This window comes from Astyanax mexicanus, chromosome 13 (genome assembly GCF_023375975.1).
Source record: "Astyanax mexicanus isolate ESR-SI-001 chromosome 13, AstMex3_surface, whole genome shotgun sequence".
Classification (NCBI taxonomy): Eukaryota; Metazoa; Chordata; class Actinopteri; order Characiformes; family Acestrorhamphidae; genus Astyanax; species Astyanax mexicanus.
The window spans coordinates 28,871,146-28,892,225 of NC_064420.1; the positions used below are offsets into that span (position 1 = coordinate 28,871,146).

The following is a 21,080-nucleotide window of genomic DNA, read 5'->3' on the forward strand; positions in this document are numbered from 1 at the left end:
CCCAAACAATGTGTTTTTCTTCTGTTTATTTTTTTTACGTTGTAAGTTTAATATTAAGGGCATTACAGGAACACATTGAATAATTTTAGGAGCAAAAGGTTTTAAACAAACCCGAATATACTTAATATTTAATACTGTGGTACTTAGAAGAATCTGAAGTATTAAATATATTCTGCTTTGTTTAACACCTTTTGTTCACAAAATAATTAAATGTGTTCCAGTATAGCTTTAATACCCTTAATATTAAATTTACAATGTATAAAAATCATAAACAGAAGGAAAACACATTTTAGCTTTAAAATCCGTGTATCATTCGTTCATTTGATATTCAATTGAGAATCAAAATCGGAAAATTAAAAAACCAATTCGTTTTTTCGTTTTTTCGTTTTTGAATATAATACCAAAAAACGAATAACGGCTTGTATTTTGTATTTTTATTTGGTTATCCAAACAAAAATTGGAAATTTAAAAAACGGACCAGGAGCCGAATTTGATTTTGATTTTGAACTTGACCCATTTGTGTGCCCTGGAAGTTACTGATTTGTTTATTCTTGGTGGGTTTCTGTTGCGCGGGAGTTCACTGCAGTGTTATCTACACAGTCTGTATTGCTGTAGGCTTTGGATGGAGTTGAGGATGGAGAGTTTTATCTTGTTCAGAGGAACTAAACGCGTTGCAGTGAAAGAAGACGATATGACAACAGAAAAAATCGGCAGGATCTTTCAGGTGTTTGTCTAACGTTCCGTAGCTAAATGTCATATTTAGTTAATACCTTCAAAAAGATCTTTAATTAGGCCAGAATGTGGTTCCAGTCCGGCCATGCTGCCTACAGCAATACAGACTGTGTAGATAACACTGCAGTGAACTCCCGCGCAACAGAAACCCACCAAGAATAAACAAATCAGTAACTTCCAGGGCACACAAATGGGTCAAGTTCAAAATCAAAATCAAATTCGGCTCCTGGTCCGTTTTTTAAATTTCCAATTTTTGTTTGGATAACCAAATAAAAATACAAAATACAAGCCGTTATTCGTTTTTTGGTATTATATTCAAAAACGAAAAAACGAAAAAACGAATTGGTTTTTTAATTTTCCGATTTTGATTCTCAATTGAATATCAAATGAACGAATGATACACGGATTCTTTAAGAACAGATCGGCACACTTTTGGTTTTCTCACCATCTTGAAGGAGTTTCTGGAGGTGCTGAAAAATAGTTGCTGCTTTTTCTGCATGCTGTGAAGCTCCAGCTCATCTCAAATCACCATCTCAATTGAGTTTAGATCAGAGGATTGTGTAGGACAAGCATTTTTTTGCTTACTGCATAAGTCAATATGATGAAACCGAATAATAATAAATAATAATCTAATAATTTCGTATTTTCTTTAACATTACACTGCGCTGTATTTAAACATTAATACTTTTACTCTTTTATTATATTTATTCATTCTTTTGAAGGAAATTGGCTGCAGAGCTCGCTATAGGAGGGGCTTACTGTGCTTTCTGGCTTTTCATTGGTGGTTGCTGTGACAACCAGTAAATAGACGGTGCAGCGTGCTGTTTACCTGCAGCTGCTAGGCTAACGCAGAGACTGGCTGTAGATGAGTTTACTGAAGTTATACTGAGCTTAGCTAGTCCTTCTGGTAACTTATGTCTAAAAACAAGGTAAGAAAAGCACTGACGGCTTTTAGCGAGATAAACACGAACAGTAGAATGGGAACGCATTTTTACAGGGTGGAGATACAGGTGTTCTGTCGGTTTTAGCAAACTTGTCAAACTATGCTACCCTAGTGTATATTTAAAGGTAAAATACAAAATATTAGAACATGCTCGCAGTAGAAGTCTCAGTTTGATATTTGAATAGTTTTATCGCTGTACCATTGTAAATGCAAGGTAATATAGGTGATAAAAATATTTTTGTAGCACAACTCGACAGAATACTGACTCTGAATGAGAGCTGTAGTTAGTGGATTAGGGCAGCTAACGCTAGGCTAACGCTAGCTAAATCGTTTAGGAGAGCCACTAACTCGAGTTTTATGAATAGGGTGGCTAAGCTTTAAAAATAATATTTACAGTTTATTTTATTAAATAACCTTTAGTATACTGCTACTCCTGTACTATTTGCTCTATTTTTTCTATTTTATCTGTACTGTTACTCTATTCCACCTCAAACTACAAGCCAAGCAAACTTTACATACTGTTTAAGGCAAGAATAATTAATTGTACTTTTTTATCAAAAGATTAAGGACAAGTATATGCCAAATACTTGAAAGAATTAAGAGACAACTTTAGTTTCTGAATCAGTTTTTCTGATTTTGCTATTTAAATGAACATTGTTGTTTTATTCTTTAAACTAAGGGCAACATTTCTCCCAAATTCCAAATAAAAATATTGTTATTTAGAGCATTTATTTGCAGAAAATGAGAAATGGCTGAAAAAATAATAAAAACGATACAGATATTTGAGACCTCAATTAATGCAAAGAAAACAAGTTCATATTCATACATTTTTCAGAAATCAATATTTGGTGGAATAACCCTGTTTTTAATCAGTTTTCAAGCATCTTGGCATGTTGTTCTCCACCAGTCTTACACACTGCTTTTGGGTAACTTTATGCCACTCTTCTGCAACAATTCAAGCAATTCTGCTTGGTTTGATGGCTTGTGATCATCCAGCTTCATCTTGATTACATTCTGGAGGTTTTCAAAGAAACTCATCATCTTTAAGTGGTCTCTTTTTTTTTCTTCCAAAGCTGTGTACTTAGACACTTCTGTATATTCTTATCAGTATAAACCAAGTATACTTAAGTATAATTATGTTTAGTATGTCATCTATAAGTAAAAAAAGTAAACTGAAAGCATGCTTGCTTATATTTTTTTTTTTTAAAGAAGTATACTAATAGCACACTTAAATAAACTTTTTAAGGGAAGCCTCTCAGTAGAACAAAAATGTTTTGCATTTCCAAATTTATTTAGCTCATAAACAAAAAAAGTCTTTGTCCTCCGCAATCACCTAACCTAAACACATCTGAGATTTGAGATGAACTGGAGCTTTATAGCATGAAGGAAAAGCAGGAACTATTGTTCAGGACCTCCTTTAAGATGCCTTAAGGTGATTCTCCCTAATGAAGACACTGAGAATATACCAAGAGTGTGCAGATCTGTCCTCAAAGCTAAATGTGGCAATTAATATATAAAAGAAATAGGGATGCATCAATGTGGGAATTCCCTAGTATAATTTCCAAAAAACAAATGCATTTTAGCTTTCAATCAACTGTATGCAAACAATACAATTAAATTAAAATGTTTCTCAAAAAAATTGTATTCACATTTTTTTTCTGGTCCTCAGACAGGTTGTTCACAGCTTTTAAAATTAACAGCTTAAATAAAGTAACAGATCTATTGAAACTAATAAAAATGTATACAAAATACCTCTAATCAGTGGATTGTAAAAGTAGCACGACCAGTGTCGGCCAATTGTTGTAGTGCAGCCAGCGTCGTTTGGTCCTTTTTTGTGCACACAATAGATACATCAGCAAGTATCGGTTATATCAGAAATATCTTGACAGCATTTATCGGCCAATACCGATATAATTATATCATTGTACATCATTAGCCCACAGTATTTCCCATGATCTACATGAGTCTCCTATAGCTCCTAGCTAAATTTATTAAACTGTAGATTTCAATTTACTGACAAACTTCACATTCCCTACAGACAAGTGGGTACAAGGGTACTTATGGCCAGAAGAAAAAAGAGGGGTAAGTGCATCTTTTTGCATTTTTTGTGTCTGACTGAGAAAGAGAGATGCATATGTTCAGACTTTAACCTCATTACCTCCTAACTCTGATTCTCCTGATAGGGAAGGGAGGAGTAGTGTGCGGTACAAATGTAGCATGATCAACTCAATTCTGGATGTTCTCCGACAGAGACCAGGCTGGGTTGAAATAAAAGAGTGAGTCTTAGTATTTTATTTCATTCATTTCATTTCATTTCATTTCAGTACAACACACAGAAACAGAGCAAGACACTGGGACATACGTGTACAAATAAACATACACAAAATAGAGAATACGACTATTATATGACTATTCCATGAGTTCAGTTATAAGCTAGTAGCAAAACACTTACTTTCCACACACAGAACCACAGGACATGTACTAATGGACCCTCATCAGGGCACTTCCAGCACCCAGGATCACTTTTAAGAATGAAAAAGAGTCTCTTACATTTAAACATGCATTTTATTTTCATAACCACAGCTCCTCTCAATCATCCAGTTTATGTTTGTGTCACATGTGCAGGGATGGAGAGTGGGACTTCAACTGGTGTGATGTCGGTTGGCTCAGGGAGAATTTTGACCACTCTTACATGGAGGAGCATGTGAGAATATGCCACTTCCGGAACCACTATGAGGTTAGCAAAGGCAGCAACACTAGTCAAATGCAGGATCATATTTGAGATTAAGTGATAAAAGTAGTATTGCATTTTATCAGTCATTAGGCTATATAGGTTGAATTACACTTTTACAGAAAAATCTAAATGACAAAGTGTTGACCCATATGATGTAGACTGGTCAGGATGTATTTGGTTTTTGTATTTGTTTTGGAGCTATAAGGCTAATTTAGCCTCAATTTAACAGAACACTTTAAACATACTTTGAGTGCCTGAGACAACAAATTAAGGAACAAACTTTGAAAATTAAATATACACTTCATTCATATCTGATTTCCTGAAGGTATTTTCGCGGTAACAATACTCTTGTTAATATGACAAATCACTGAATTAAAGAATACACTACTGCAACAAAATTAAAATGAAAATGTATCATTGCATACCATATGATATGGCACACTCCTAGGTAAGATATTGAAGGTCATTGACCCAGAATGTCATGATACCAATGTTGCACTCCAAATATCTCCACATATCCAGGATTAAAGTAAAATAAATGATACTGGACAGATATAATCTGTTTCTAGTAGATATATAGTGTAAAATTAGGAGTGTGAATTTTTCCTTTTGCTAAAAACAGCAACAAAGTAGTACCCTGATGTGATCATTAGGGGTGGGTGATGATATGGCACAATATTTCAGGGTATAATATTGTTCACGTTATTCAGAAATGTTGGCGATATTATTGCGTATGATACAAAATGGCACACCCCTATTTATAAGGGAAATGTTAAATAAAATGATATTCCTCCTTTACAGTTGACACGTAAGAATCTGATGGTAAAGAACCTAAAGCGCTACAGAAAAACACTGGACAGGGAAGTTGGCCGTCTGGAGGGGGCCAAATGTGACTTCTTTCCATGCACGTTTGAACTTCCCAGTGAATACCATCTCTTTGTTGAAGAGTTCAAGAGAAGTCCTGGCAGCATCTGGATCATGAAGCCTGTAAGACTCATGTTTGAAGTTTATGCTCTATGCTGCACGTGCACCTACAAAGCTGTTATAATACATAATATATAATAGTAGTGTAAATCTCCCTTCCATTCAGGTGGCACGATCGCAAGGAAAAGGCATTTTTCTTTTCCGGAAACTCAAGGATATCATGGAATGGAAAAAGGTACAGCGCTTCTCTCTGAATTTGTTTTAGCTGCCTGTCAATCATTTCTTCTAGGGATGCACAAAAATATATGTGTGATATTGTAATAATATTGGTACCGCCTGATAATTTATACTTTTTTTTTTTCAGAATTATTGACATTGTGCCTATGCCTAGATTTGGTCGATATTTCAAATTAATATTTGCTGACATATTTATTGTGTGCCAGAAATAGACCAAGCGACACTGGCTGAGCTACTTTAAAATTTTATGGTTTACGCTCGTTTTTATTTAAGTTTTATTAGTTTCCATATATCTATTGTTTTGTTTAACCTGTTGATTAAAAAAGTTAGCTAAATAAATAGGAAACCAAAAAATGTGAGGGAAAAAATATTGTATTGTTGGCCTACAGTTGGTTGAAAGCTAAAATGTAAAGCAAATAAATGTTTCATTTGTTTCTAAAGTTGTAAAATACTGGGGCGTTTCTTTGAAAATGTGTATAATGGCATCGGCAGATATATACATGAGTAATTTTGATATATTATCGGCATTAGCCAGGAAATCCCACATCTGTGCATCCCTAATTTCTCCTTTTTGGGAGAAATCAGTGACTACTTCTTCTTCTTCTTTTTTTACTTTTTACATATTAAAAATGAAATGGCCATTATTGAGTCATGTTTGATATATGGTTGAATAATAAAGCTATTATTATTCAGAAATGATTTAAAGAATATGGACCATCCAGGAATGATATAGCTGATAAATAATAAAGTACCTTAAGTGTAGGCACACCATTATGCAGGCTGTTGCAGTTTAAGTGGATAATAAAAAATAAAAAATCAAATATTAATTAAGTGGAATACAGAATATTAATATCATGTTACTATTAATTTTCCCAGGATGGGACCCGCAGTGAAGACCAAAGGGATGAGGCGCCAGTTGAGAGCTATGTTGCCCAGCGTTACATTGAAAATCCTTATCTTATTGGTGGTATGTCCGTCAGTTCTGTTGAAAAAAAAAAAAATATATATATATATATATATATATATATATATATATATATATATATATATATATATATATATGCTTTTATAACTATAATAATATTCAGATTTTTCATATTATCTTTAACAGGTAGAAAATTTGATCTGAGGGTCTATGTTCTTGTGACTTCAGTAAGTGAACATCTAAAATGCTACATATTTTTTTAAAAGCTAAAATTTTACTTTTAAACTGCACCAATTAAAGTGGTATTAAAAGCGTGATTTTAACTGCAGTGTGTTTATACAGTACCTCCCGCTGAAAGCCTGGCTGTATAGGGACGGTTTTGCCAGATTCTCCAATACCAGATTCTCCCTCAGCAGTATTGACGATCAGTGTATCCTTTTCGGATGTTTATTACACTTTTTTTTCTTTCATCTATTAAACATAAGTTTATCAGGTTATTACATTTGTATGTGAGTCATCTTTAACTGTAATCTATGCTCAGATGTTCATTTGACTAATGTGGCAGTCCAGAAAACCGCCCCAGACTATGACCCTGAGAAGGTACAGTATGTGACTTTATTTGAAAGTATGTACAGTATCTAGTGTTGTGTTGAAGAAGCTCCTGTTTATATATCTTATATATCTTAATTGTGTTTATGTGCATGTGGCTTAAAATATTTTACATAAAATGATGCTACGTCTTTAGGTTTCATATTTAAAAAATTGTTTTTATGATGTTTTGTCTTTGTATGTTTATCCATTAGTGTTGTCTGACCATGCCCATCATGCATTGCAAAGAATCATGTGAATTTCCATACAGTCACTGGAAATCTCCCTATGGTGAATGCAGAAAGGATTAATAGACTACTAAAAACACTTTATACGTTAAGTAATTTTACTGCTGCATCTTAGTTAGGTAAACACTTAATTTTAAGATAAACCAAATCAGTTAGTCTGTGTCCTCCTTCTTCTCAATTTTCTACTGTTTATTCTCACCTGCAGCTTATGACTTTTGGGACCTTATCACATGAAGGAAGGTATTCCTGTTCTTGAATTCCTGACCAAAAACCTGAAAAAGATTTTTTCTGTTTGCTGCAGGGTTGTAAATGGCAGATGCAGCAGTTGCGACGTTACTTGACTGCAAAACATGGCAGCGAGGCAGTGGAGACCCTTTTCAAAGACATTGACAACATATTCATCCGCAGCTTACTGAGTGTCCAGAAAGTCATTATTAATGATAAGCACTGTTTTGAGCTGTATGGATATGACATTCTACTGGACCAGAATCTCAAACCGTGAGTGGCCATGAGTTTAATGTAACTGTACGTTAGTGGTGTAAAGGTTTCTATTTACACAGATGTTTGTAAAATCATAGTTTTTTTTTAATTAAGACTTTTCATTTTGTTCTTTTCATTATTTCTAATCAACCATCATGAGGTAAAATAAGATATTAGAGGCAGAATATCAGTAAACTACTTGTTTATTTTCTTTTGTTTCATATATATTAATGTGAAAACAGTGAGCGATTAAGCAATAATACACGAGAAGGAGTGCTATAACATATAATATTGGCACTGTATTATATGTTATAGCATGAACCACGAGTGTATTATTGTGATTATACCACAGTTCCATTATTGCTGTTTATTGAAAGATTTTGAGTTAAACAGGGCGAGTAAATATGATCTGTTTATTATAAACACTCTGTGAGATAAAATAGTTCCATTGCTGCTCTGTTTGTAGCTGCACTGTTTGGAATGTAAGTGCTGCATCGTTGCTAGCTTACCTGTATGTGGAGAAGTAATACATAGAGAGCTTTGGTTACAGTGCATTACCGGCTAATAATGGCACTCGCAGAACACCTCTCAGCCAGAGCCATCAGATTGCTGGGTCGGAATTAACTGTGCTATAGTAACTCATATAAAGAGAGATATACAAACTAGTGTATGGGTCACCCTCTGCACTAAGATTGAGGGGTGGGAGGCATGACTACAATTACTATAGCAATACTTCTAAAACACAATTCTTTTTTACAATACTACGCAAATCCAACCGTTAAATTTTTTAACTTAAAAATGGTTGTATTTAGCCTACTTGCACATACAATGTATTCTCCCTGCAACTGCAACTGTCTGCATGGAGCCCATAACATATGCATCAATGTAAACTAGCTTTTTAATCATTACATTACATTACATTACATTACATTACATTTGGCAGACGCTTTTGTCCAAAGTGACTTACAAAAGTCAAGTAATAGGAATTAAGATAACCATTTTAGATGGGCTTAAGGGAGGTCGAAGGGAAATAAAAGGATAGAGAAGTGAAGGAGGGGAAGAAGGAAATGGGGTTAGAAGTAGTTAGTCTGTTAGAGGTGTTAAGAGAGTAAGTGCTCTTTGAAGAGTTCTGTCTTCAGGAGTTTATTAAAGATAGTGAGAGATTCTCCTGATCTGGTAGTGGAAGGTAGTTAGTTAGAGGTGTTAGGAGAGTAAGTGCTCTTTGAAGAGCTCTGTCTTCAGGAGTTTATTAAAGATAGTGAGAGATTCTCCTGATCTGGTAGTAGAAGGTAGTTAGTTAGAGGTGTTAGGAGAGTAAGTGCTCTTTGAAGAGTTCTGTCTTCAGGAGTCTCTTAAAGATAGCGAGAGATTCTCCTGATCTGGTAGTGGAAGGTAGTTTGTTCCGATGCTAGTCGATGCTTATAGAGAAGTTGTGTTGAAAAGATGGTTGGTCATTAATTGGTCATTACTTCGACCAATTATTTTTGGCAATAGCAAGGCATCTGGACATTAAACGTTTTCTCTGTCTGTAATCTTGTGGTGATGTAAGTGCTTTTTAAAAACAATCATCTTTGTTTTAAGAATAGTATTAATCAAGTAGGAAACATTAATTCAAAAAAGTGTTCCCTTCTTGTTATATAAATACTGAAGAAATTTGAATTTGCTTCACATTTAAGTTGCACTGACTGACATTTATCCCTGTATCTGTTACTGTGCTCACTTCTAAAGCAGCTTTTCAGAAATTATTCAAGCCCTCAGCCTTTCTCTTGTCAGATTAAGAAAGAAACTCACAGAAGTGAGAATATCAAAACAGCAAGGCTGTGATTATAATAACAGTAACTGTGTGGGTCATGTGAGGAGCTTTCCTGCACTTTTACATGGAAAGATGTATGGTGTGCATGCTTTGACTTGCAGATTCGAATCAACACATGCTATTAAAATGTGCGTAACATTAACAAAATGTGTAGAATGTTTAATATGACAGACTGTTTGTAATAGCGTACAGCTCTGGGAAAAAAATATGAGACCATTTAAAAATGATGAGAATTAAAAACCTCTGGAATATAATCAAGAGGAAGATGGACGATAACAAGCCATCAAACCAAGCTGAACTGCTTGAATTGTTGCACCAGGAGTGACATAAAGTTATCCAAAAGCAGTGTGTAAGACTGGTGGAGGAGAAAATGCCAAGATGCATGAAAATGTGATTAAAAACCAGGGTTGTTCCACCAAATATTGATTTCTGAAAACTTTATGAATATGAACTTGTTTTCTTTGCATTATTTGAGGTCTGAAAGCTCTACATCTTTTTTGTTATTTCAGCCATTTCCCATTTTCTGCAAATAAATGCTCTAAATGACAATATTTTTAATTGAAATTTGAAAGAAATGTTGTCTGTAGTTTATAGAATAAAACAACAATGTTCATTTTACTCAAACATAAACCTGTAAATAGCAAAACAAGAGAAACCGATTCAGAAACTAAAGTGGTTTCTTAATTTTTTTCAGAGCTGTAGTATCTGTGTAAGATTGCATTCGCAGTCCATCCAGCCTTTAAAAAAATGATGCACACCTGTGATTCACTCAGATATGAGTTACAGCTGTAGCTCCTATGATGATAGCTGTCATATTTTCTATCTGTCTCTCTGCAGGTGGCTGATTGAGGTGAATGCTTCCCCTTCTCTGACTGCCAGCAGTCAGGAGGATTATGAGATGAAGTACAGACTGCTAGAAGATACCCTGAACGTCGTCGACATGGAGGGCAGGTATAATGTTGTCTTAAAATATTTAGTATAGCAGATATGATACAATATACAGCGGCATACATTACATTCGGGAAGCCCTGATCTGTTACTCTGAATAGCTAAGCAAGCTTGGGCCTCTCAAGATTCCATTGTCCATTGTGCACTGAAGTGCATTTGAAGTGTTTTGGATCATTATCCTGCTGTAGTTACCATCCCCTTTCCATCTTCAGATATTCTTACAGATGGTGGGATTCAGAATTTGCAGGGTGGTGCATCTCAATTGTTTGTAGTTAATACTTTTAATACTTTGCATTAGAGGTATGTAGTATAGATAAAACGTTTAACAGTTAAGTATAGTTTAAACATCCATGATCAATATTCAGAATAGGTGTGTTTATTATTTGACAATACAATATGAAATGAAAGGGAGGAGCTACTCATCTTTTAAACAATATTGGGAAAAAATGGTGGATAACAATGCAACTGCAGTGACCGTGGCAGCCCTGCACTGCACTTTTTAAAGTATTAGAGTGTAAATACACAAAATACACATAGGCCTAATATTTAGAAAACTTTCAATTTTTGCATTTGCATCACCTGGATATTATTATAAAGGCTGTGAATAAGTTACAGCCCTAAAATAAAAAAATAAATAAGTAAATAAAAAAAAATAATTAAAAAGAAAAAATATATATATATATAAGTTAAGTTTGCAGACGTTATCCATGCCAATGCTTTTATGTATTTAAATAAAGTATATATAAATATACTTAAGTTGCCATATGTTACATTTAGAATGTATTTAAGTATATATTATTTTAATGTTGAAAGTATGTACTTTTTCACGTTAAGTATACTTAAATATATATCCTCAAATGCACTTTTCTTTTATAAGGGTCAGTTATCTAAAATAGCTTGGGATGCACAAAATTATATACTATAATTATTATATATCTCTAATTAATTAATTACAGTAATGTAGTAAAATGTAGTGCATATTATTTGAACAGATACAAATAAACATAAATACAGTAAAAAGTAAAAGTAACCAGGATTTCAGATTTGTAAGAAATCACCTAAGCAAAGATTTCTTAGATTTCAGATTTCTTCTGTAAATTTCTTCCACCAACTTTTGAATGTGCTCAATTCTAGCACCAGGTCACCTGCATTACCTTAATTAGAAACAAATTTACCAAACCAGGTGATGATATGATGAGAACTATAAATAATACTACTAAATAAGACTTTCATTATAAGAGCTGTGCTGATGTTTCAATATAGTCTGCTCTGTCTGAAGAGAATGTTGTCTTACACCGTGTTTCTATTATCAGACTTACAGGCAAAGAAAAGAGGGTCGGAGGTTATGATCTCATGTGGAATGATGGACCTGTCTACAGGGAGGATGTCAGCTTAGAGACTTTGGGAACCACCTACCAAATAGCCAATACAAACCTAGGTAAGTATTTAATATTTTAATATGGCACCTAACCTACGATTTGTTACTCATAAATTTAACATCCAACATTTATTCTTTTAGATCTTTTGTATTTTATAAAAATTCTGCAATTGATTGCTAGTTAATATATGTTCTTTGTCCTCACAGGATGTGTGAATGATCGGAGGAAACAGCTTCGACAACTCCTAAAGCCTTTTCCAGGACACAAGAGATCATGAAAATAAACTGCCTGGCCAAATAAAAAGGTCACCACCTGGATTTAATTAAGAAAATGTTATTTACTCTGGGGTCGCTGCAGTTGGTCAGGTCTTGGTTCAGCAACAGTATGTGCTGAAAGAATGAGGTCAGCTGAGGACTACCTAAACATACTGAATATAGACCAGGTTATTCCATCAATGGATTTTTTCCTTCCCTGATGGCTCAGGCATCTTCCAAGATGACAATGCCAGAATTCATCATGCTGGAACTGTAAAAGAGTGATTCAGGTAGCATGAGATCATCATTTTTACACATGGATTGTTCACCACAGAGTCCAGACCTTAACCACATTGAGAATCTTTGGGATGTGCTGGAGAAGACTTTGTGCAGCGGTCATAATCTCCCACCATCAATAAAAGATCTTGGTGAAAAATGAATGCAGCATTGGACTGAAACAAATCTTGTGACCTTGCATAAGCTTACCGAAACAATGCCACAATGAAATCCAACAAAACATTAATGTCTGTGTGACCTTTGTTTTTGGCGGGTGACTTTTTTGCCCATGCAGGGTATTATTTTATGTGTAGACATCCAGAGTGCAATGTGTAAAAAAAATCAACCATCAAAGATAAAATAAACAGGACACCTTCTGATGATGTCATGGAAAAACTTTATGCTGTCATAAAAATAGCTGCACTCAATTCTACTGAAAATAAACATACATCCTTGTAAAGTATTTGAGCATGGATGCCCCCCAAACACCCACATAAATGCATGAATGCCTTTGATACGTTTACAGTGACATCAACAATGAAATGATGCTAAATATATTAAGTGCAGAAATACAGTATTATGTACTACCTCCACCAGGCACCATCCAAGTACATTGTTCAAGTACAAGTATTATGTAAAAAAACTACACAATAACCCAGTCACTACCATTACTGTTCTGGTAAAAATGAACACATGCAATCTTGATAAGACTTAATGAACCATCATATGCTATGAATCTAGAAAATGAATTGCTAAATAAAAAGGCCATGTTTTCATACCAAACATGTCTCCCCACAAACTGTCTGTAAACAAATAATGTTCATTTGACATTTCTACAGCTGACCATGCCACTACATCTTATGAAAACTGCAATGTGGCTAATGTGAAATGGTCTTTGATATAGCCAAAAAATAAAAATACAAGGTCCACACATATGGCAGGCAAAATCTATGTAACCTAACAATAAACAAGGGCAATAAATTAAGAATAAATAGTTTGCAAAAATAGATTGCTTAAACTAAACAAAGAAAAGCCCTTATTCAGAACACATTACAAAAATACATGTAGCCATTACAAAACATTCATTATTCTTCTCAAAAATATACATTCTTTTACCAATATTAGTACCAATCAAAACGGACGGTAAATGACACACCGCTTGCATCAGATTAGCAAAGGTTCAGACACTTCAAAAGCTGTTCACATCTGCAGCAAACCTGAAATGTACAAACTTAAAGTAAAATCAGTGTTTCAAGTAAGTGTTTACAAACTATCTTTGTACCAATAACTTACTCAACTTAAGTACACACTTAATAATATATGAAAAAAAAAGTTAAGCAACGTAACTAAATCAACATATTTTTATGCTGTAAATATCTTCTATATTAACTAAATGCTTTTTTTGCACAATCACATCTTAATGATTACCTAAACCAAAACTGGAGGAACTACTGCTTATATTTATTACTTATTGTGCGCTTAGAGTGCAGAGTATGCTTTTGATCAACAACATGTGAGATCTACGATCTTTTTACTTGGCAAATTGGACATTTTTCACTCTACCATTTGCCCTGGTAGCTGAGGTCCCCTTACAGCCATTACTTTCACTGGCCACTCTTTTAGCCCTAGCCTTTGCTCCACTTCCTCCTTCATTCTCTGTCCACAGCCCTTCTTTTTCTCCTCTTTTTCCTGAACCACCAATCTCTCTTTTATTACCAGTGACAGTCTGCTTGTCACTTTTCCCATATATTTCACCCGTACTTTTCTTTCCCACAGGATCTTTCTGCCTGTCTGCCTCAGTTGCCCTGCTAGTGAGCCCTTTTCTGGCCAATGGCTGACCTTTGCTGTTAGCTGCAAGTTCCTGCGAAGCCCTGCGCATGTTTCCTACAGCCTGTATGTGTTTCTGGTGGCTTTTCCCTGTCTGTGGGCTGATGGGATTCTGAGCTTTTTGACAGGCTCCTCTGGTCTCTGAGGCTGAGGCCCGGCTCTCACTGCTGCTTCTTTTCTGGGTGATGGTGGGTGGAGCTTTGCGTTCAAGCAGGGGGCTGAGGCGGGAGTGCCGCTGGTAGGCATAGGAGGAGCAGTTGCCATTGCAGAGTGGGTAGCGGACGTGGCAGTGGAGGCATACGGGACGGGAGAGCTGACCAGAGGATGGGCTGCCAAGGGAGGAGATGAGGGTAAAGGGAAAGGGCCGCTGGCCCTGGCAGAAGCTTTTAGGGGAGCTTAGGCGTGTTTGCGGCGCAGTGTGGGGCCGGTGGTGTCCGGCAATCGATGGACCAATAGTAGCGCGGCCTTTAGAGTGGATGATGGGGACTGTGGGCCTGCCACTCTCAGCTTGCATGGTTTGAATCTGGTGCCACTCAAGCTGCAGGAGACGTTCAAGGTACTTCTCAAGATGCCCCACTGGTTTGGGCCGTGGGGCACGTTTACCTTCAGTGTTCAGAAAGATGGCTAGCTGCCTCAGGCTCCAAGTATTGAATGGTGGTGGCAGGAAGTCTGGGTAGCTATAGCTGTCGCTTTCTGCCTGTGCTGTCCTAGGGCCCGGTATTTGGGGGTGCAGGTCCATAGTATTAATGACTTCTGCCCGAAGGTTGAGTTGTGGCGGAGTGCAGGGAGACGGCAGCACAGGGAGCCGTTCTGAGTCTGACAGGTCGCTGGCACTATCTGTGTCATCCTCTCTGTGCTCCATGAGGCGCAGGGACTCCAGGTCAGGGACGTGCTTCTGCAAGGGCATCTGATGCAGGGCCGGCTGAGGAACCAGTGGCAGTGATAAAGCACGGCGACTCTTTTCCCGGGCTGCGTAGCTACGCTCCACATCACTGCAGTACGGGGACTGAGGCTGCGCCTTCTGCCTTTCCTCCTTGTGCTCTGCATGAGAAGGTTTGGATCTTGGATGCCTCGGGTCAACTTCACCTTGGGTGCTGTTACAGTGAAATGTATGATGGCAAATGTTAGTGATTAGGAAAATAATACAGACTTTGAAAGTGGTAGAAATGTAAAGAGGGAGAAACTCACTCAAGAATCTTGCATGTGCCAACTGTAGGACTCTTGACATGCTTTGGTCTGTTTCCATTTTGGCCCTATTGATACATTAATAAAAGATAGGTTATGATTATAAGTTATCTGCAACAACATTTATAGTTAGGAATACAATAAATTAGGTCTAAAAATCATTATCTCAATATTCTTTAAATATATGAGCAATTCTCAATTATGAGTTTTAGTTCTTACATATCTTCAGTTTGTAAACATATCTTCAGTTTGTAAACAGAAAACAAGCTGTTGTTTATAATTATTTTGAAAATTTTGCAGTCTCTTTTATGACCGTTCAACCTTACATGCAGATGTTCTATTAAACACGATGTAAACAAAACCTCCTTGTATTTCAGTTAAGAGAAAGTGTAAAATGTGTATATGTAAGAGTTCTTTACAGGTTTCTGACAGAAGCACTTGCCTATTTACTGAGATTCTTTCAGGCAGCTTCTACACGTACATGTAAAGATGTACAATTATGATTAAATTAAATTGGATTGGATTAACCTCCTAGCCCTACAACAAATAAACATTTGGATAAATTTTCTGTACAGGCAATGTTGTAAGAGGCAGCCAAACTCACTATTTCAGCTCTGGACAAGGGTTCCTTTTGCTGCTGCATTGGAAGGATGTTCTTATGTGTTGAGCTTGTTTTCTTCAGAGGTTTCTGACTCTGGTTGACCTTGCCTCCTTTTTTATTGTTGCTAACACACAAACCAAACACACAAATAAATAAATAAATATATGTTTTAGTTCAGAGAAAAAAATGTGTGGTACACACATTTTGCGCACAATGTGGGACAGATCTGGCACGTGTAGGCCTTCATTACTTCTCTAAATCTTTTAGTAAATCAAATAATCAAAAAAAAAAAAAATCATACCTGGTGACGACTCCAGTATTTTCTGCGTTCTTCATCCTAACCTTCTCTTTAACCTGGACCTTCTTGAGGAGCGTGGATGCTGTTCGTTCTTGGAGAATAGGTCCCATTGCGACGCTCGAATTCTGTCTTTTTCCGCAGCTGATATAATATTATTGGCGCCACGGAATGTCCCATTAAGAGGCTTGAATCTTAGGTCGCTTCATTGCGGAATGTCACGACGATGCGATTCGCTTCGCACACGTCGTAAACACGAATGATAAACCTGCAGCAGCCGGGGTGCTCTGTCGAGTTATGCTACCCATCGATAAGTGCTTCTTAAAAGTACTGCGCATGCGCTGACGTACATTTTTGTGATTATTTCTTGTGTTTTTTTTCAATAATAAATCTTTTAGTTTTTTTGTACATTAACCCCTTAATTAATGTCCCTTTTCTGTAGGTTATACAAAACTCTTTTTTATTTATTTAATTTACATTTTAATTAACTTATTTTAATAATTTATTTTTTTTATTATTATTTATTCATTACATTTTGACATTTCTTAAGCAGATTTACTTAAACATTTATTTATATTTTCTACTACAATTACAATTATGCTTTTTTTTGTAAAAGTCACTTATCAAACATAAAAGCTTTTAATGTAATGCTTAAATAGAAATCCTCAAGATTTAGTGGTGTACTGTCAGGCAGACAAAAATCCTGGCCTGTTAGGGGTTAAATACAAAATCAGTTTGTAATGAGCTCTTATTGCCATAAATTTACCATGATACTGTGCCTTGTTCTATCCAACTATACTAGCTACATCTACTGGGACTTCTACTGAGAACATGCTGTTATATAGTATTTATTTTGTATTTTTGCAGTTAAATATACTAGGGTAGGGTAGCACGGTTTGACAGAGTAACGCAATTCGACAGAACACCGGACTGACGCTGCTGCTGCTCTACTGCTGCTCCGGATCAACCAATAATAGGTACAGATGCATAGAAATACAAACCCCCGTGTCGTGCCATACTCAGCGACTAGTTACATTGTTTAGCGAAGTCGTGGTGTAACCCGAGAACTAACGCTAGCTCGCGATGCGCGGCGTGCAAACCATGATCAAAAGCCGCCGCTGTTGTCACATATCACTGGGGTCTCTCTCTCTTCTCACTCTTCTTGTTTACCTGCTGCTGAACGTATGTTCCAACAACGTGACCGCGTTGCATGATGGGAAATGTAGTTCGCAGTAAAGTGGATCCCACCAGTAGGGCAGGCTGGGGCCGATCGTGACGATTAACTATGCAACGGTTTCACGCAGTGATTATTAAAGCATCCTAATAAATTCGCGTAAATGGGCGTGGCCTCGCGTGCACAAAAATCTGGCACGCGCATTCGTCTTACAGACAGCATTACCCACAAAGGCATGGTGCAGCCCTCACGCCCCCTCCGTGCGTGCGCGTGTATGTGATTGTCATAACGTTTGCAGGCTTTTCACAGTTTGTGGTCTTACGTTCGCGCAGTCTAGCTGTTAAGTGTAATTTAAAGCTTTTTTTTCTGTGTTAACACCTTTTATAGACACTAATGGAGGACCTGCAGATGCAACAATAATCAAAAACACCTCGGATTTTAATGGTGAGACGACGTGACGCACGAGCTGTACTTCCCTGTCCGCACAGACAATGTAGGACTGCAGTTATTTATATTTACATTAACTTATTTAGCGCTAGCTACTCTGCAAAAAAGCGGACAGTGACGAATTTAATAAAGCAAGTAAGCTGCACATAATGTCAAATACAGCTACATGTTCCTGTGATTTTAACTGGTTATTAAAAAGACATTTTGGTTTGGTGCCAATCAACACACAGCTGTACATACACAGTGATTTACTTAATACAGCATACTGATAGAATGACTTATAACTATAATATAACTGTTATCTCTTATATATGGCAAATACTAAAAAACTAAACAAAGCTTACATTTGCTTTCCTTAAGGTGCAGAGGACCTCTGTGTTGCTGTCACTATGGCCTGGTCTATGGGACACAGCCAGGAAAAAAGACTCCCAGGAGATACCGATGATGATGAAGATGAGCTATTTTTTGTTGGAGTGTCAAATGTCTCGAAACAAACCTCCCCTCTAACCTTTAGAGCTCAACCCTGGTCCAAACCTGAAGAAGAAAGAAAGCCTGTCAGAATTCGTCCACCCAGCCCCAGTGCTCCACAGCCGAGATCTACAGGCCGCAGCCTCTCCTGCGAACCCCCACCAAAGCCCATCATTCACAGACGGGCACAGTCGTTACCATCCCCTTCAGAACAGAGGAGGTTCACCCGCAGGACTGGGGTCCGATTTGTGGACTCCTTAGGAATGGACCTGGAAAATGTGAAAGTTTTCAAAAGTGGAGAGGACCCGTTTGTGCCAGAGCATGTCCTCTTCAGACTTTTAATGAATGCAGAGTTGGCAGCTAGCAAAGGCTTGGAGATATCTCTCCCCTACTTAAAACCTGTGTTCTCAGAACAACCAGGCGACAGTGCAAACTTTCTGGAACGCCTGTTTCGCCAGAAAGTGTGCCTGGAGCGTGTGTTGTGCTACGAGCCTGGCATTATTGGCATCGTCCAGGTTTTAAACCTGGCCTTTGAAAAGGAGGTTTATGTTCGCTATTCTTTTACAAACTGGAAAAGCTGCTCAGAAACCAAGGCTAATTGGGTTGGAAATAAATACATGGAAGGCCTCAGTGATGGATGCAGCTGCGACAGTTTCAGGTTCCATCTTCCAGTTCCTCCATTCCTTCTTCATCCTGGTGCAGTTCTGGAGTTCGCAGTCCGTTACAAAGTGCTGGATGCTCAGTTTTGGGACAACAATGATGGACAGAATTATAAGTTAGTCTGCCAGAGCTATAATCTTCCCGTTCCAAAGGAAATCGAAGACAGTATGATACACTTCATCTGAATCTTCGGAATCCTTGTATATATGCAATACATTTGTTTCAAGCCACTTTCCTTAGCACTGGATAACAGTTTCAAAAGTGGCAGGACCTAAATGATGAGTTGGGTGTAGCTGAAGAGGGGGATTCACATGATTTTACAAAATAATAATTTAATCGTTGAGACTCAAAATCTACTAAACACCTAAGAACCTTTTTTACCATTGTGGTGGTTAAAATCAGGGGACACAATGTCTACAATGCAATCATAGCTATGCTATGTACTTTTAAAAATTGACCAGTCAACCTACATGTGTCTTCTGGGTTTTGTTGATGGTAGTAAAATAGTGGCAAACCTAATTTTTATTTGTGGATAACCTCACTTTGAATCACATGTACTTCTCTGCCTTGCACATAATTCAAAAATGTAATTTAGGCAAAAACCTTAAAATAATTGTAAAATAAGACTTATATAAATTAAATGATTTATAAAATATTTCGGATAAAATATGATGTGATGTAGCTTCTAGAGGCATTAAATATTTTGGGCTGGTCCAGTTCTGACTAAGTTTGTCTAGAATTAAACGTTTCAAAACAAACCACTTTGAATGACTACTAAATGTGTGCATTGTAATAATTTTATAATGTAAACATATTGAAAAAAAAAACAGGGCTAATGTCTATATAGAATTTTTTTACGCATTTATTCAGAATATTCACTTACACACCAGCGTGAGTAGAGGTAGGGTGACTAGTATAAGTCCGTCTACTTCTACATTCTTAACACAGCAACAGTAAATCAAACCACTAAGGAGTGCCACCACACACAAAGCCAACTGTTTTTTTTATATACAGCTCTGGAAAAAATAAGAGACCACTTCAGTTTCTGAATCAGTTTCTTTGATTTTGCTATTTATAGGTATATATTTAAGTAAAATTAACATTGTTGTTTATTCTATAAACTACAGACAACATTTCTCCCAAATTTCCAAATAAAATATTGTCATCAGGCAAGAAAATGTTAAATGGCTGAAATAACAAAAAAGAGCTTTCAGACCTCCAATAATGCCAAAAAAAAAACAAGTTCATATTCATAAAGTTTTCAGAGTTCAGAAATCAATCTTTGGTGAAATAACCCTGTTTTTTTAATCACAGTTTCATGCATCTTGGCATGTTCTCCTCCACCAGTCTTGCACACTACTTTTGGATAACTGTATGCCACTCCTGGTGCAAATCATCATCCATCTTTCTCTTGATTATATTCCAGAGGTTTTCAATTTGGCAAATTAAGAAAAAAAAAAAAAAATTAAGTCTCTTTTTTTCCAGAGCTGTATATCTATAGAGTAGAACACTGATTGGTAGTCTCACCTCTTGAATGTGAAGGTATTTAAGTGAGTGGATATTAATCTCTGCTTATAAAAATAGTATAACCTATAAAAGCCTGCAGTATTAAACACTATTAAACTTTAATCCTAAGGGTTGCACAAAAATGCAATAAAAATGTTCACTGATGAAAACCTTTAATTATTTGCCAAATGTGAATAAATGAAGTGCCTGTAAAAGCCTTACCTTGGTTCTAATTCCAATAAAATTTCAACTCCCTGCTTTCTAAGAATATTGTGTTGTTATTTCATATTAATTCTATGTTAATTCTTTGTATTCAATGACGGAGTCGACTCCGAAGCTTTTAGCTCGATTCCGCACAGTGACGCTGAACGTTTGACCCAATAGAAAACAAAATAGAAAATTTAGTAAAACGACGATTTGAAATCCAATTTAAGTT

General features: G+C 36.4%; 3 protein-coding genes across 5 annotated transcripts; 2 read left to right on the forward strand and 1 right to left on the reverse strand.

Moving 5' to 3' along the window:
• Positions 1 to 1,522: 1,522 nt before the first annotated feature.
• ttll9 (tubulin tyrosine ligase-like family, member 9) lies at positions 1,523 to 12,268 on the forward strand. The gene is made up of 14 exons (XM_022677311.2): positions 1,523 to 1,661; positions 3,714 to 3,757; positions 3,859 to 3,951; positions 4,301 to 4,412; positions 5,211 to 5,396; positions 5,500 to 5,568; positions 6,447 to 6,537; positions 6,682 to 6,722; positions 6,838 to 6,925; positions 7,037 to 7,095; positions 7,633 to 7,829; positions 10,462 to 10,575; positions 11,886 to 12,010; positions 12,158 to 12,268. Exons 1-14 carry the CDS (start codon positions 1,647 to 1,649, stop codon positions 12,226 to 12,228), a joined length of 1,305 nt encoding a protein of 434 aa, XP_022533032.2. The 5' UTR covers positions 1,523 to 1,646; the 3' UTR covers positions 12,229 to 12,268.
• Positions 12,269 to 12,855: 587 nt separating this feature from the next.
• Positions 12,856 to 17,789, reverse strand: fam217ba (family with sequence similarity 217 member Ba). Its single transcript, XM_022677310.2, has 4 exons — positions 16,396 to 17,789; positions 16,098 to 16,218; positions 15,497 to 15,561; positions 12,856 to 15,402 (listed from the first exon to the last, which is right to left on the reverse strand). The coding sequence occupies exons 1-4, from the start codon at positions 16,500 to 16,502 to the stop codon at positions 14,013 to 14,015; spliced, it is 1,683 nt and encodes a 560-aa protein (XP_022533031.2). The 5' UTR covers positions 16,503 to 17,789; the 3' UTR covers positions 12,856 to 14,012.
• A 48-nt stretch (positions 17,790 to 17,837) lies between these two features.
• On the forward strand, positions 17,838 to 20,912 carry ppp1r3da (protein phosphatase 1, regulatory subunit 3Da). Of its 3 annotated transcripts, none has more exons than XM_007234650.4 (2): positions 17,838 to 18,056; positions 18,371 to 20,912. In XM_007234650.4, the coding sequence occupies exons 1-2, from the start codon at positions 18,005 to 18,007 to the stop codon at positions 19,321 to 19,323; spliced, it is 1,005 nt and encodes a 334-aa protein (XP_007234712.1). In that variant the 5' UTR covers positions 17,838 to 18,004; the 3' UTR covers positions 19,324 to 20,912. The 3 variants fall into 3 exon arrangements, with proteins under 3 accessions (XP_007234712.1, XP_049318823.1, XP_007234713.1); XM_049462866.1 differs by having other exon boundaries at positions 17,838 to 18,007; positions 18,377 to 20,912; XM_007234651.4 differs by having other exon boundaries at positions 17,839 to 18,007.
• The last annotated feature ends 168 nt before the right edge of the window (positions 20,913 to 21,080 follow it).